The sequence below is a fragment of the Capsicum annuum genome, chromosome 7, assembly GCF_002878395.1.
Source record: "Capsicum annuum cultivar UCD-10X-F1 chromosome 7, UCD10Xv1.1, whole genome shotgun sequence".
NCBI lineage: Eukaryota > Viridiplantae > Streptophyta > Magnoliopsida > Solanales > Solanaceae > Capsicum > Capsicum annuum.
In genome coordinates, this window is record NC_061117.1 from 148486762 (window position 1) to 148503377 (window position 16616).

The 16616-nt window shown below is 36.6% G+C and overlaps 2 protein-coding genes and 1 pseudogene across 11 annotated transcripts; 1 reads left to right on the forward strand and 2 right to left on the reverse strand.

Moving 5' to 3' along the window:
- The window catches only part of LOC107878122, a 10289-nt pseudogene extending 8291 nt beyond the window's left edge, over positions 1 to 1998 (forward strand).
- Positions 1999 to 7091: 5093 nt separating this feature from the next.
- On the reverse strand, positions 7092 to 10296 carry LOC107876670 (F-box protein At3g07870-like). The gene has a single exon (XM_016723539.2). The coding sequence runs from the start codon at positions 8789 to 8791 to the stop codon at positions 7586 to 7588; it is 1206 nt and encodes a 401-aa protein (XP_016579025.1). The 5' UTR covers positions 8792 to 10296; the 3' UTR covers positions 7092 to 7585.
- Positions 10297 to 10447: 151 nt separating this feature from the next.
- Positions 10448 to 15405, reverse strand: LOC107878121 (F-box protein At3g07870). Of its 10 annotated transcripts, XR_007057646.1 has the most exons (4): positions 13895 to 15404; positions 12144 to 12410; positions 11696 to 11986; positions 10448 to 10732 (listed from the first exon to the last, which is right to left on the reverse strand). XR_007057646.1 is itself a non-coding variant. In XM_016725007.2 (2 exons), exon 1 carries the CDS (start codon positions 15245 to 15247, stop codon positions 13907 to 13909), a length of 1341 nt encoding a protein of 446 aa, XP_016580493.1. In that variant the 5' UTR covers positions 15248 to 15405; the 3' UTR covers positions 10448 to 10732; positions 13895 to 13906. The 10 variants fall into 10 exon arrangements, 3 of the variants coding, with proteins under 3 accessions (XP_016580493.1, XP_016580492.1, XP_047271186.1); XR_001676737.2 differs by lacking the exon at positions 11696 to 11986; XR_001676735.2 differs by lacking the exon at positions 11696 to 11986 and having other exon boundaries at positions 10448 to 10977.
- Between the last annotated feature and the right edge of the window lie 1211 nt (positions 15406 to 16616).

Genomic DNA, 16616 nt, shown 5'->3' on the forward strand with positions numbered 1-16616 from the left:
GCGGAATTAAACAAAGTAATCGTTTGAAGACGATAACAAAACGATAAGTTGAGAAAATAAAGGAGGCACAAATTTAATGTGGTTCAGTCAACTTGACCTACGTCCACAACCAAAAGAGAAGCAACTTCACTAAACACCAACGGAACAAAAAGAGTATAAAGATACAAAAGAGAGTACAAAATTAGAGTAATTAAATACTCTAATAGCCCAAATACCCAAAAGAATAACCTCAGAAAGATCACTCCAAAGAAGAGGTTCACTCAAAGTATTTTTCCAACACAATTCTCTTACAAATACTCTCTATAAAGAAGAAAACAAACACAACTAAATCTTCTTCAAATGTTGGTGTTCTTCTCTAAATGGTATATTCCAAAGAGAGTGGAAATGCCTCTATTTATAGGCACAAAACAAACCTACGTTGATGTCCTCAATGACATCAACACACTACTTTGCCAACCAAATTTGACAAGAAAATAACTTGCATGCAATGTTGGACTAGCCAACCAAATTTGACAAGAAACAAATTGCATGCAATGTTGGACTAGCCAACCGAATTTGACAAAGTCAACAAATGATCTTGCATGTGCTTGGTAGCAACTTTGTTTGACCAAGTGTGAATCCAAGAAACAAACAAAAGGCCACATTACAAAAGATCATTTGTTGGTTTTGTCAAATTTGGTTGGCTAGTCCAACATTGCATGCAATTTGTTTCTTGTCAAATTTGGTTGGCTAGTCCAACATTGCATGCAAGTTGTTTTCTTGTCAAATTTGGTTGGCAAAGTAGTGTGTTGATGTCATTGATGACATCAACGTAGGTTTGTTTTGTGCCTGTAAATAGAGGCATTTCCACCCTCTTTGAAATATACCATTTAGAGAAGAACACCAACATTTGAAGAAGATTTAGTTGTGTTTGTTTTCTTCTTTGTAGAGAGTATTTGTAAGAGAGTTGTGTTGGGAAATACTTTGAGTGAACCTCTTCTTTGGAGTGAGGTTATTCTTTTGGGTATTTGGGCTATTAGAGTATTTAATTACTCTAATTTTGTACTCTCTTTTGTATCTTTGTACTCTTTTTGTTCCATTGGTGTTTAGTGAAGTTGTTCTCTTTTGGTTGTGGACGTAGGTCAAGTTGACCGAACCACATTAAATTTGTGCCTTCTTTATTTTCTCAACTTATCGTTTTGTTATCGTCTTCAAACGATTACTTTGTTTAATTCCGCACTATCCGGGATTCTCGATCCTAACAATTGTAATAAATTTACTCTGGTTAAAAACAAATTTTTCTGCTATTAGTTTCTAATGTTCTAGTCTCAAGCGTATTATGATTAAACTGGTTGTATTTTGTTAAACCTTGTTGCAGAGAGCCCAACGAAAACGAAAAGCACTGGACGTGCTCAACACTTTGGGGCTGTCGATTTCTGTAATGAGACTCATTGAGAAAAGAAATCGTGTCGATAGATGGATCAAATATGCAGGGATGGTCTTAACGATCGCAATCTTGATTTTCATTTGGAGGTGGACAAGATGATAGGTGCTTTATCATCAAGTGGACCATGAAAACACACATTTTCTTGGGGTAACATTGAGGGCTATGAAATTGTGAGAATCATGCTAGAGGAATTCGATTTGTGTAGCCCATTATGAACTCATGGAGAAATCTTGATAAGCATTATTGCATTGTAAAATGTCAAAAATGAACATTATTTTTGGAAACGTTACTGGTATATCAATGAAGTTACCAAGTTTATGTTGTATGATTATATGCCATTGTATTAATTACTACTATATATAAATGTGAGTGAAGCACACAGGTGATGGTTGTCATGTGTGCTTCCTCACAGGGACATTTTAGTCTTTGCATGCTCCAGCCAAGGGATATTTTGGTCTTTTAATTTGGTTACTGTTGGTGGTATTTCTACAGCAACACACGTGGCTACCTTATTTTCTACAGAGATATACCTCTAGCTACAACATCTGCTTGGCTCTTTTTTTTGTTTCCAGGTATGTATGTATATCTTCCCTTCCTTTGTTCTCTCTGTGTGTGTTGATTAATTTGCTTTTGGCTCTGGTGTTTAGAGTTGGAATTCTCTTTATTTGCTTATTTGTGGTTCCTTTGAGTTGAATTTGAGCTTATTTAGTGAGAGTAATTTAGGGGAAAAGAAATTGTCGGGTATTTTTTTTTGTTCACTCTTTCCTTCTATGGTTCTATGGTTTGGGGGAAAAAGAAGCATTAGCATCATACTTTTGCAAATTCATTATTTATGTCATCTTTTGCTCTCTTAACTATTTGTGAAAATTCTTCAGCGAACCTGCCTGTTTGTGAAAATTCTTCGGCATCATACATAGGAGGAGTATATTATTATTGTTGTGATGATTATTGGCATCCAATTAGAATAGCCTATTTTGTCAGAATTTGAAGAACTTGCAATGGAAATCTCATAGTTATTTGAAATATTCTTGCTGAGGTCAACAACTATGTTTCCTTGTGAATTAGGACAATTCTAACGAAACTAACAAAAGATAGTATATTTTTCGGTTTCCAGAGGATCTAATCAAGTAACGAAATTTCTTGTTTGGTACTATATATAGTGTGCTTTTTAGGAAACCTTGTGTGTTGCCGTGGCTCCATCTCTATTATTTTTTGTCCGGGATGAACTGTTTCTTTAGACACAATTCTGTGTTGATTTTCAGATGATTTAGACTGTGGTTGTGTATCAATATGTATTGTCGATGACTCAATAGTTAATTGTTTTCTTTGAACTTCGATGAACTGAGTAGTGCAAGAGTGAATTGTATTATGAATTTTGTGTTACAAGAATTGTTGGAAGTTTGGTTTGATTGAAAGTTGCCTTTGAAAGAATTATTGGCCAAGCTTCTTCTTTCCGAAATGTAAGTGAAGCTTTATCTTGCTTTCTCAAAATTGGTCGTCGTTTGGTTTTTGTTTAATTTATGTTGTTTTAATCCATTCAGTGGAGTTCCGGTAGATGTTTAGTTTCCTCATTGTTTTTTAACACTATTGTTTGATTGACTGAAATGTTTCAGGTCCAATGTATTGCTTTTAAGTTATGTTGCTCGAACTCTTCGAAAATGTCGACGGGTGCATGTCCGATCCTCCAAAAATAGTGTTCTTTTTTTTTTAAGGATTAGACGCTGCTGTGGCAACATTTTTGGAGAATTCGAGCAACTTAGGTTTTAAGCTCTTCTTTTCATGGTTGGTTGTGAGAATTTACAAAGAAAGAGCTGGTTAAGAAACTATAAAACAATAGGTACTAAATTATTATGGTAGGCTGTGGAAGGCGCCCATAAGTTATTCCGGACACTAGCGTTATTATAATTAGTGTCCGTCAGGTTTCAGAAATAGGATATTGAGGAAATCTAACTTTTCACTCTAACAAGTGACAAATTATGTTCTGTTTGAGGATTCAAAAAGTACAAGGGACTGGAGTTTAACAAGGGTACGTTTGTTTCTTTGTGCGAATTACGGGTGAAACTATTGTGCTTCATTCTTTATTTTCTCTAGGAAAAGAAACTGTGAGGTTATCTTTTTGGATTTAAATGAAGAAACTGCTGGATTACTACTTTCTTTAATTTCATTTCCTAGAAAAAAGGAAGAAGTTGAAAGCAGAAGGGGTCATCTGGAGCACAATGGATGCAAACAAAAACCTTTCTGTTGACATTGACATGGTCTTTTAAGTGTTCAATTTTTGACAGGTATATTGCTCTTAATATGCTATTGGAGTCTTGATATAAAAAAAGAAAAACTATTAGAGTTGGAACCGATCCTTATTCTTGGTTTACCTAATAATGGGCAGTTATATTGTTTTAGCTTATACTTACCTCATAAGTTAGTAACTAACTAAAGTTGAGTAAACTTACAGTCAATTTTTCATAATATGAGGTCCTGTCTATAACCTGTATGTTGCCTCTGGAATGACTGTGGTTTTAGAAATAATCTTCTATATTGGATTTTTTGATGACATTCACATGTTAACTTTGCAGGGATTAAACCGTTGGATTGAAGTTGATGGTGGAGATGCTCCCAAAAATGCTTACAAGGTGAACCATATTGTTACAATATTTTGATCACAAACTTTGCATGTGGCTTCTGAATTTTTCTTTTTATATCTAATTAAATTGCCTCTCATTAAACAAAATAGAACATTCACAATGACCCCAACATTATATTGTCGTGTTCCGAGCCTAAGTCAGCAAGATTGTTTGTTGTGTATTGTACTTCAAACCTCTTTAGATTGTCTAAGTTCTTATTTGCTTTCTTTCATTCAGGAGATGGACCTTGTCCAAATGGAACTAAGGGGAAAAAGAAGAACCAAGGGAGCAACGATTACGCCAGATTCCAAACTTCTATTCGTAATACGCATCGGAGGGTAGGTTCATTGTTTTCTTATTGCAGTTATACTCTTCAAATGAACGAGATTTCTCCATTTTTTTTTTTGATTATGTAAATAATTATAACAATTGGGGGAAAACTGCTTTCATGTTCAAAAAGTGATTAAAACTACTCAACAGCAGAACAAAAAACTTCATTTGTTTCTTCAGCTGATTTGCCTCCCCTTTCGTAGAATTAATACAAGTCTAATTTTTATTTTCGCTTAATGTTTTAATTGTCGTTAACGCAACTCATAGTATTCATTCTTATAGGAAGGTACCTACTCTTCTTCTGAATACAAGTAATAGCACGTGTTCTTCTTGCCGATAGAACCTAAAACACATTCTGTTCTCTGTTCTCCGTTTGCATTTCTAATATAAATATGATGTTATTTTACCTCAGTTGTATTACAATTTTTCAGAATTACAATTTCTCTATGCTCAAGAAGTCAGCCTTGTATATTTCTTCTAGGAATTCTCAAAAGTATCACTATTCATTCTGTGAATAAACCACTTACTGGAACAAAGGGTGAAATCAAAAGGCAGTGCAATGTTGCCAATAAGGTCCACTAAAGAATCTGCATTTGCTATCTGCTTGTACTCATTATATATCTGAGGAAGGCAGTGAACAGTGAATATTGATAGAAATAAGATGATGTTCTCAGAGTTGTTTTATTACATTTCATGTTCTGTTTGTTCGAAAAAAAGATCCTTGAGGTTTAGCAGATTGTGTTCATAGAAACTGCTTACTTTGAACTAGCTGACTGAAGTTGCTACTTCTCCATCCTTGATTCTGTAGCCTTACAATAATGTTCTCTTATGGGATAACTCCTAATGATAAACTCATGTATGTATGTTGTGATGTGGAGTATATAATTTTTTTCTTATAATATCAGGACGTTCTCATTATTTAACATAAAAATCACTGCGTACTTTTTATTGGGCCCGCGCTGGTGCAGGCTCTGCCATCTAGTATTAATAGACAAGCCACTGCTGTTTTCTTTTGTTTCCATTATTATGTGCATTATTTTATGTGAAATGTATCAAGGATAGATTATTGGGTAAACATTAGCACATTACAAGAGCCTATCGCATTGAACTACAACTTGAGTTATCTGATCTATGGATTTTTTGACAATCAATTTGGCATCATTATCTGATAGCTTGGAGAATCAAAACCTGTTCCTTATTGAGTGAGAAAGGTACAAATGCTTGCTTTCGAAATTGTGAAAATGTATGCCATGCTTTTCATATGAACTTGAACAATTTAACATGTATATAAGAGGCAGTTTTCTGCTGTCTTAAAGGCAATACGATTCATGGAGTGAATCGAGTGTTTCTCTCTGCTTCTTGCTTTCATTGTTACTACTGTTGTTCATTAATTGAATTTGAATGCTCAAAGGTGACGAGCTGGAGACTCTTTTTACTTTAGGGAGATGCAACGTACTGTCATAAGAGTTCTTCAACTTCATTGGTGACTTGTCTCGATGAATTGGGACAATAATATGATTGATCCATAGAAAAAATTTGGTATAATAGTAAACTAGACATCGCAAAACAAAAAAATTAGAAGAAAATCTATTCAAAAGACGAACTAAAATTTGAAAAGAAACACAACGGGGCTATTTAGACATAGGAGTGAATTATGCCAACCTAACTTTCTGTTGCTAACTATTGAAGATATAACTAAGTAATTGAATTTATGTCCTCTCCAACGGCTTAAACTTTTGGTATATTGGCCTCACTGCTGATTGCATTGATGACAACTTTACTTGGTTAACACTAGCTCTTCTGTTGTCTTCTTTTGCTATGGCATGCCATCTTTCTGTATAGTATTATGCTAACTAGCAAAAACTCGGCACCCTGAACCAGGATTTTAACATAGCTTAATTTTCAGCAGCAAAAGTTTTTCAGTGGATCGGTGAGAAGTTCCTGTTTCTTGCTGGCAAATTTAGATATAATTCACTGAGAAGTTCCCGTTCTACTAGTGACACTGTTTCACACCAGAGGAGAGTGAGAGCAAAAGGATCAGTTCGCTACAGTTTTGCCCCTTTAGGGAGTATAAAAAAGTTCTATACTTTGCTTAAATGAGTGGAAAATCAGCTTTTTCTATGTATGATACGACGGAAGTCATTTTCAGGTAGTGTTTTGATGAAACCTTAAATGCTGTCCTTAAGTTGGTGCAAGTAATATGAAGTTAAAAGTTGGAAGATAGTTATAAGTAAATGACTTCCGGCCATAATTAAGGTCATTTTCCCCCTTTTGATCGGAAATGTTTTCCTTGGAAAGCATTTTCTATTAACCAAACACCAGAAAATGACTTACCCGTGGAAATTGTTTTCATGAAAAGTGAGCTTCGTCATACCAAAATCACCACCTAACATGGTTCGTTAGGATGGACTGGTTTAGCATTCACATCAAGCATTAGCATACAACTAAGGTTTTCAGCTACACTATCAACTGGTATCTGATTCTTCATATGACTCACTCACACTTGCAAATTACAACCAATGGAAGGAGAAAAGCCGGAAAAGAATTTCTTTTTAATAAAAGGGCAGCTCGGTGCATTAAAGCTCCCGCTATGTGCAGGTTCCGAGGAAGGGTTCGACCACAAGGGTCTATTGTATGCAGCCTTTCCGTGTATTTCTGCCAGAGGTAGGTTGTCTGTTTCCGAGGCTTGAACCCATGACCTCCTGGTCACATGCGAGTAACTTTACCAGTTACTCCAAGGCTTCCCTTCAGGATAAAGACTTGTATACAAACATCAATCATAACAAACAGACGAGGTAATTGCAACCAACAGTTTTGACTATGTTATTTTTGTCCGTTACAGAAATTAGTATTCCAGTTTTCATGTCTCTATCAATGTTTATCTGTTTATCAGGACAATGATGCATAAATAACAGCTTGCATCAGAACTTTCCTCAATTAAACAGCTTAAGGCATGAGAATCCGTCATGATATGGCCGGCACTTTTTGATTTGCTTAACATGGAGAAACAAAGACGAGAATTGCGTCTTGATGAGAAAGCTAAGCTACACTGCCATAAAAGTTTTTTTTGACACTATAATTGACAAGTTCAAATAGGGACTGCCACAAACAAAGATAAGGTATGCATCACTCCTCAGAATTTCAAGTGATACAGGGAGATAAAAGAACAATATACTCCTGCCAAAGGGATACAAAGGCATTGTTTTCCACTTTAAGCTAAGTTATCAATCCAGTTGAGGCTTCCTACATGAGCAGTTGTTTTACAGGACTTCGGCATACCACAAAGGCTTATGCTCTTCAAGATTTTCTTGTCTGTGCTATAGGCAATTAAAATCCCACCTTGACAATCGAGCAAGATATCACCATTATTGAGGAGGCACATCACTGTAACAGTTTCCTTTTGCAAACTAGTCCTCCATATGTCATATGACTCGGGCAAATCTTGACCCAAAATTGAGGAAGATCCAATATTGAACTTGTGCATCCAAGACTCTTTCTTGTTATATTCTTCCATGATCCAAATTTCCAAGTTCTCGCCATTAGAGGTTAATAAACATGCGGATAGGCACCCTCCTAGGGCAGCAAGATGATATCTACAATAATATAAGTTGACAGTGAAGTCAGGCCTTGAAACCTCTTGAACTGTATCATTAGATAGGTCAAAGGCAATGATAAGGCGATCAAGGTGCCAGTTAAATCTAGTCACCCAGTGGAGCTTTCCACCAACTAAAACCCCAGGAGAATTATAAAGCTTGTAAGGTATTTCCTCTGACTTTCTCCAAGTATTGCTTTTCAGACTGAACACGTGAACCTCTGAGAGTGGATACCCATATTTTACGGACTTGTGAAAACACCAAGGTACATAATAGACATGAGGATAGTAGCCTATTTTGATCACTTTGTACTCATTAGTAGCAGGATGAAATCCGAAACCATAAACCACCTCATTCACATCAAGCTCATTACAATTTGGCAGCTTTTTGTATTCTCTGGTGAAAGGATTGTATATGTATGCTTCTTCATGGTCATAGACACCAGATAGACATAGCAGGCCGTTGCATGAGTCTACTACTCGAAATAAGTCCATGGATGTTGAAAAGGGAATCTGAATCTCTTGCAATGTGTGCTCATCATCATGACGATCAGACAGTTCAACAAAGAAAAGCTGCTCTTTTTTAGGATGGTAAGTCGTAAAGAGGAGGCATGGGTTAATATTCACTGCACGAGATAGATGCATATCAACAAGGCGTGAATCACGGGTCAACATGTTCCAGGTTTGGCATACAAACCTGAACTGAATGAGAGACGAAATAGGAAGCCTTGAGATTATGTCAAGTGCTATTTCCTTTGGCAGACAAGCTATCAGATTTCTCGGTTCATCTTCCAGCTTCTTTTCTTTTGCATGATCGCAGTCCATGGAACAATGTAAAACCAGAACTGTAAGGTATTTTTGTATTTAATAAAGGAAGTAAGAATCACAGAAATGAAGAGCAAATTTTCAGGTAAAATTGGTGGAAGACTTTAATGATCCGAAACAGACAGGGTGATAGATGTTGAAATGGTATTTTAAATTTCAGGTTCCCATCATTGCTTACTTGGAAAATGAGTTCATACACAGATTACAACAGAATATTCCTCAATCAATATGGACAATGTTGCGGCCTGCACTTTTTTATTTTTACTATACCATCTGTTTTGAATTTGGAGAAACCAATAAGAGAATTGTTTCTTGGTTTGTTTTCTTTCGTTTGTTTCTACAAAATGATAGTGATACACGGAATAATTTATGCAAATGAAAATCCTTCAACAAGCCACGGTCATTATCTCGGATTCTTGATCTTCGGAGTTCTATAAACTATAGTTTGGAAATATGGAAGTGGTACTAATAAGGTTACAAGCACTTCACTGTTAAGAATCTGCAAAGGAAAGATACAAATCATCTGGGTGCCAAGGAACAATGCAAAACAACAACATACCCAATGTAATTCCACAAAGTGGAGTCCGGAGAGAGCAAAGTATACACAAATTTTACCTCTACCTTCGACCCTACCTCGAAAGTAGAGAGATTGTTTTTGATAGACCTCAGCTCAAGGATGCCAAGGAACAATGGCATCCTCTTACTCTAAACTCTTGTTGAATGGTATTTTACTATAACTATCTGTTGGGCTAAAAAGAAACAACCCAATATACTCTTAACATGATAGTGATATTGCCCACTTTGAGCCAAACTTCTATGATTTTCTCCATAAGTCTCACACCATTAGAATATCTAACACTTTACGATTAAGATATTTTTTTCTTTTCAGCTGTTATATGTGGAACTTTGAACTAAGTTCCACATCACGAGCTAGTTTGGAGATTGATTGCAGACGGTGTATATGTGTGTGTGTATATATGGCCTTTTAATTGTAATTTATGTGACAACTTATTTAACACTAAAAAGAAAGTCATTACAGAATCTTTGAGCAATCGTGGAACCATCAGACGAGTATCACAAAAGTTAATTCTTTTTTCCTGTAGGTTGGCCTCTTTTCTGCCATTTGTTAGTGGTATAATAGCAGCTAACTAACTTTTATATCTGAGCAGTTATGCAAACATCTTTCACAAATAATTTGAAGTTGCAGTATCTCCTACATATATGTGGCTCTTTCTCCTTTGTTAGCTCGAAGATGGCGATATGTAACCAGATTATTATTAGCTGTGAATTACATCAATTGTAGGTGGGTAGGTAATAAGAAAATATCTTTTGCGCCTGTGTTAAATCCAAGAAACTATGTAGAAAACCAAGTACTCTTTTAACAAGAAGAAAACAAAAGGCAGTAGCAATCGAGTAGTAAAAACTAGGTGTCTACATACAATCATCAATTATGACTTAAATAAAAAAGTGTAACACTCTATAAACAAATTTCAATCGAGACGATCATTTTGTGTTTCGAACAGATACGGAGACAACAACCTTATAGTTGAAAACATCACTACTTTTCAGTAAGTACTGTAATTAGATGGCTGCCTCAGAGTCCACAAATTTGCGGACCACACGGTTGACTGTTTACTAAATTACTAGCAAAGTATGTAATTAACAACGCAGCATAGACACCCACATTATAGGTCATTGCACAAGCAATCTATCTTCTTTTGTTTCATATGCAAACCCTTAAATTTTCTAGATATATACAGAGCCAAGTATGCAATTACATTTTGCTAGTCGTTCAACGAAAAATATTAACATTGGACCAGGTGACGATGTCAGAAGCCAGCATCACATGATAAGGATGCTTGATAATCCATGGTTGTGAACCAGTAAAACCTCTCCAATATTATCTTCCTTCTACTGTAGCATTGCTGCAACCTACTATTCCTGAAAAAGTTTGCCTAAATCAGACTACATCTTGAATGGCAGCCAGCAAAGCATCCACAAAAGAGAAGATGACGGAAGGTTGGGGCTGGGGACATAGTCCAAGGAGAACCAAGAACCTCCAAGACTGCGATGACTACTCAACCCGAGCAAAAGATATCCAAAGAATACAGTTTCTTCTATTCAATGCATGAAATATTTACGGCAATGTGTCTTGCAAATAGTTTACTCAATTCTCATTGATGCACCTGTATTATTCAGGACACCGGCACATCAGCACTTAGCAGCATGCCCTTTTCATCACATGTAAACTTGAAAGACATTTTGTAACCGAAGCTGAAGTTCTTATTCTAGCAAAAGAGGCTGATAACTAGGGTATGAATCTATTACTAACCAAATTAGCAAGAACACCTTGAACGGCAGCCATTATCAGCAAAGAGCAAGAAGTTAAATTCCCACTAAACATCTGTTATTCAGATGCACATTTTGTCACAAATAACAAAGAAAAAAAAATGCTTAAGAGCTTCAGTAAAACATATTTTAATAAGTAAATCAACCACCATATTTACACGACAAAAGTAAAGAAACTCCAGAGTGAAATCCTTGTTCCCCTTCCTCACCCTTACTGCCTGCACCATTAATCGATCAACCATCCCAAAATCCTAGCCCTTGACCATCCAATATATATATCCCACTCATTTTTTTTGGGGAATGTTTGGCAAGTATACATACCCCATCCCTCTCAACACCTTCTCCCTTGAGGAGCAGAGAGACTTTCTCCAACCACACTCCTTGAGTGGCCAACAAGATAGAGAATTTTTAGAGATTTTTCAATGTAAGAGACAGGATAAGACCATTACCAAGGAGAACAAGCATAGATATGAAAACATGATAACGCACAACAATGACCCAAGTGGAAAAGGATATAGTTGGTTTGTCAAGATACTGATTAGGCAGTAGCCGTACTTGTCTTGAATTTCTGTATATCTTCTGGGTCCAGCAGAGGCTTATAGAAAGTGTCAACTCACATATTAGTCCTTCGCACAGGAAGACTTGTAATGCGAGCAACACTGCTTCCCTCACATCTCCCCTAACTTTGCACCAGTCTCTTCAGCTCCGTTTAACCTTATGCCCAATGGGGGATTGGATCCAGCAGTATGCTGCAGTGGCTCAGGAAGAGGGGGGCCAGGATACATGACATAGATGGATGAAGTAGCACCAGGAGGAAAATGTGGGTGTCTCAGGAGAGAAAAATTTCTATTTTTTAGAAATGGGAAAAATCCATTGTTAGCATTAACTTGATGAAGGGGAGAGTGTGACAGGGCATCATGATGTACCTTGAATCACCACCCAAAAGGAAAAAAGTAAAAAGAAAAGAAGAAAAGACTTTGATAAAACAACTGGTAAATTTTACCCTTGTGATAATATGTTCACCAACCTCCCCTTCTATTCTTCTTCCAGAAACTCCTACCTCAAACTCCTCGGAATTTTTGGATCACTAAACAAGCCTCCTTAGATTTAAACACTGAAAGTGTCCTTTATGAGACCTGCTACAATTGTTTGAATCCACATAGAACCGCCATAACTTCCTTGATGTGAAGTCACCAAAAGTACGATTTACTATATGAACCATTGACTTACAAGCATTTTAGCATGCATCTTCTCCCTATACAAGGTGGATCTGTAGAGCCAGAAAAAATAAGTCCTTTTCAGTCTTGAAAGATCATTTCACACTAATAAATAATAAATATGCACACATCGGATATTATCATAATCATTTGCACAGCCAAAGTAGCAAATGTGCTATCATTTGGCAGATATAGGATGGCGGAATATATAATTTCAGTGATTTGACATGGAGTGTAAGTTCAGTGACTTGACGCATGAGACTGACGTGGTAGTGGAGTTGGATTCTTCAGCCATTCAGAAGGGAGATAGTTTCAAGTATCTTGGGTCTATAATTCAGGAGAATGGAGTGATTGACGAGGATGTCATGCACCGTATTGGTGCATGGTGGTTGAAATGAAGACTTGCTTCGGGAGTCTTGTGTGATGAAAAGGTGTCTCCTAAGCTTAAAAGGTAAATTCTACAGAGTGGCAGTCCGCCCGGTTATGTTGTATGGAGCAGAGTGTTAGCCAGTTAAAAACTCCCACATCAAAAGTTGAAAGGGGCGGAGAGTGGACTTACTATGAGGGATAGGGTTAGAAATGAGATTATTCAAGAGAAGGTGAGAGTGACTTCAGTGGAAAACAGGATGCGAGAAGTGAGGTTGAGATGGTTCCAGCATATGATGGCGAGGTGCATTGATGTCCCAGTACGAAAGTGTGAGAAGTTGGCTATGGATGGTTTCAAAAGGGGTAGAAATAGGCCGAAAAAATATTAGAGAGGTGATTAGGCATGACATGGAGCAGTTACAGCTTACGAAGAACACGACCCTTGATAGAAAGGTGTGGAGAACGCGGTTTAGGGTAGAGGGTTAGTGGGTAGGAGTGCATCCTTAGTAGGAGTGCTTTCTTTGTAGTTATGTCTGTAGTCATAGTGTTATACATGAGTTTCTAGTTTCTTGTTCGTGGGGTTTTGGTGATGTTTGTGATTTTGGATAGATAATTCATAGCATTACTCTATGAGTGTCTTGTTTCTTTTATTATCTAGTGGTGTGTTGCCCCATTTTGTTGTTTGTTTTTATGTCTTTTGCTTGTAATACAGTTATTTGTCCCGAGTCGGGGGTTTATCAAAAACAATCTCTCTAATTCATCAAAGGTAGAGGTACAGACTGCGTACATTTTACCCTCCCCAGACCCCACTTTGTGGGAATACACTGGGTAGGTTGTTGGTGTTGTTGGAATATATAATTTCCAGCATCTTACAAGAGGAAATACCCATTAACCATTTTTAGAGTATCTTCCACAGTCTTCATTGTTAGATATTGCACGGACGATCCCTAAGAACCATGACAAATTCAACGAACTGTCTAATCCGACCTTATTACAGCTATAGAGTTTACATCTACAGGAAAATATGAGTATTTTCATTTAAACTTCCTCTAATAGGAAGTTCACATTGTATGATATGGCATGAATGACACCTTTAAAAATCATCAACTGAGCTAGAAAATGTCTCATCAAGATCATTTTACTCTTTGATATCACCATGAACGTTGTTTACCTGGACCAACCTTCATGTATGTCCCTCAGTTCCATCTTCACCATTATCCAGTATAGACCCAACTTCTTGAACAACATTAGAAGTTGAATTTTCCTGCTGCACAAATTTATCTTCTCTCCCAACTAAAGCCAGGCTCTCGAAAAAAGGCTCACCATGAAATGAGCGATTCGTGCCATGGATTCCAAGATAGCTTATGCTTCTCTTCTTGGGGTTATATGAAACCATTCCTACCATTCTGGCAGAAATCAACAACTCACCATGAGTCCTAAATCCCACAACATTCCTAAATCCTCCTCTCAAATCAATACTATGCAGTCTACTCCAAGACTTCACCACACCATACTCTTTCATCACCCATATCCAGCAATAGTCACTCTGCCAAAACTTTTCATACTCAATTAACGCAAGCAACGCCCCCTTAACCATCACATCTAATTTCATTACACTTCTCTCAGCAACACTATCCGGCAACCTTATTTCACTAAACTTTTCCGTCCCCACATCAAACGCTATGATAAAGCTATCATCTTTACCATTACCACTGCTCCTGCTGCTACTACTACTACTACCATCATCATCATCACTTGAATTAGACGCAATCCAATGAACACCTCCATTAACAAAAGTCGAAACAGAATGATTCTGATGCAACATATAGTTACCACACACATCAGAAACTGTCCTCCAGGCCCCACTACTCAATGAATAAACCTCAACCCCAGGTGGAACCAAGAACTTAACAGCCCTCAACTTATCAAGAAACTCAACACTGGGTGGAATCTCCAACTTATAATCCTCAGTAGCAGTACTATTATAAACAACTCTAACAACCTTATAATCACACTTGAACCCATCATATCCAAACCCGTAAACACAAGACCCACGTCCATTATACCCCAAATTCGGTCGCGGCAATTCCAGATGTGAACGAATAACAGGATTCCACAACACAACAGCTTCCGTATACTTATCATAATCATCAGACAAACAAATAAGACCGTTACAACAACCAACAATTCTTAAATACTCATTACAACTTGTCTTGGGACATTCCAGTTCGAGATACTCCTCGAATGAATCAACCACATCTCCTTCCTCCTCCTCCTCCTCATCGTCATTGTCGAAGTGTAAAGCGTAACGTTCGACTTTATCGAACATGTTGTAGTGTCGGAGGAAGAGTAAAGGACGGCGATGGGATTTGATGCTGTGGGTATTGTAATGGATAGAGATGAAATTGGGGTTAGTGATTAAGGAATACCATGATTTGGATATTGTTGTGCATTGCACGAGGGTTTTTATTGGGAGTTTTGAGAGGATTTCGACAAGAATGTCCTTTGGGAGATAATCCGACATTTTGTTTTAGCAGAAATGTAGGAGGTAGGTTGTTTGGGGGGTGGAAATGAGTGAGTTTTGTTGTCCGGGGGAAGTGGAATTACACGCAAAGTGGATAGCCGCTTGCTGGCAAATTGGTCTTGCAAGAAAAGGAAAGGATAATAGGCACTTTTGATTCCTAAGTTATTACTCCATTCATTTCATATATAGTGCTTTTACATATATTTTACATGCCTTTTTAAGTTTTAGGTGAATGTTATAATGAATTTTATGTTAAATAAATTTTGATAATCAAAATCCGTCATGAATGATATCATACTAACGTGTCTATAAGATAATCAACATATAATCATAACGTAGTACAATAAAAAAAACTACGAACCCTATCATGCAACTCTACTTCAAGTTAATAACACTTAACCTTATAACATGTATAACATGAGTTTAGTCCATATGAGTCAACAAAGATTGATAGGTCAAATCAAAATGTGGCTACTAATAAGACGCTAAGTCAACAACCATGACCCAACAATCATGTAAATCATATTCCAATTACACAAGTAATAGACAACAAAAAATACGTCACAACTTGCAATTAGTCAGGACCACTCAAGGATCCAAATGAACAACGTCAAGACAAATATCATGCATTCTGGTTTACATAAAGAAACCATGCTTAACTATTAGGCACATAACCCAATTCACTCAAGGAACCAACGTAGTAATGACAACACTTAAGTCCGATTCACTCAAGGAACCAATATAATTAAGAAAACACATGATTTTTGGTTCACTGAAGAAATTGTCACACTCACACGTACCTAAAGGTGTCAAACGGGTCGGGTCCGGCCAACCCGAAACCGGCCCTTTCATTTTAACCGGGTTGAGGGTCGATTTTGACGTTAACCGGGCCGGGCCGGGCCAAACAGTAAAAAAATTAAAACCCATCCTGACCTGGTCCACTTAACCCAACCTGATCAAACCCACCAAAACCCGGTCAAACTCGGTTAAAAAACGGTCAAACCCGTTTAAAAAATAAAAAAAAAATCCAATATACACTATATACACTCCAATATACACTATATACACTCCAATATACAATATATATTTTTTAAAAATATATAAACAATTACACATATATACGTACCATTCAATATATAATTATATATGACTATACGTACTACTTTAAATAAAACATATGCTATAATAGTATAATATATATATATACACTACAATATATATATATATATATATATATATATATATATAGATACATACATACATACTAATTTATAAAACATATACACATGTATACGTTAAATATATACTACTTTAGAAGATATATACACATATATATGCACCATTCAATATATATGTACTACTTTAAATA

What these genes read in the sequence shown, in the direction of transcription:
- LOC107878121 (XM_016725007.2), bottom strand. Translation starts at nt 15,247, where the DNA reads ATGTCGGATTATCTCCCAAAGGACATTCTTGTCGAAATCCTCTCAAAA.
- LOC107876670 (XM_016723539.2), bottom strand. Translation starts at nt 8,791, where the DNA reads ATGGACTGCGATCATGCAAAAGAAAAGAAGCTGGAAGATGAACCGAGA.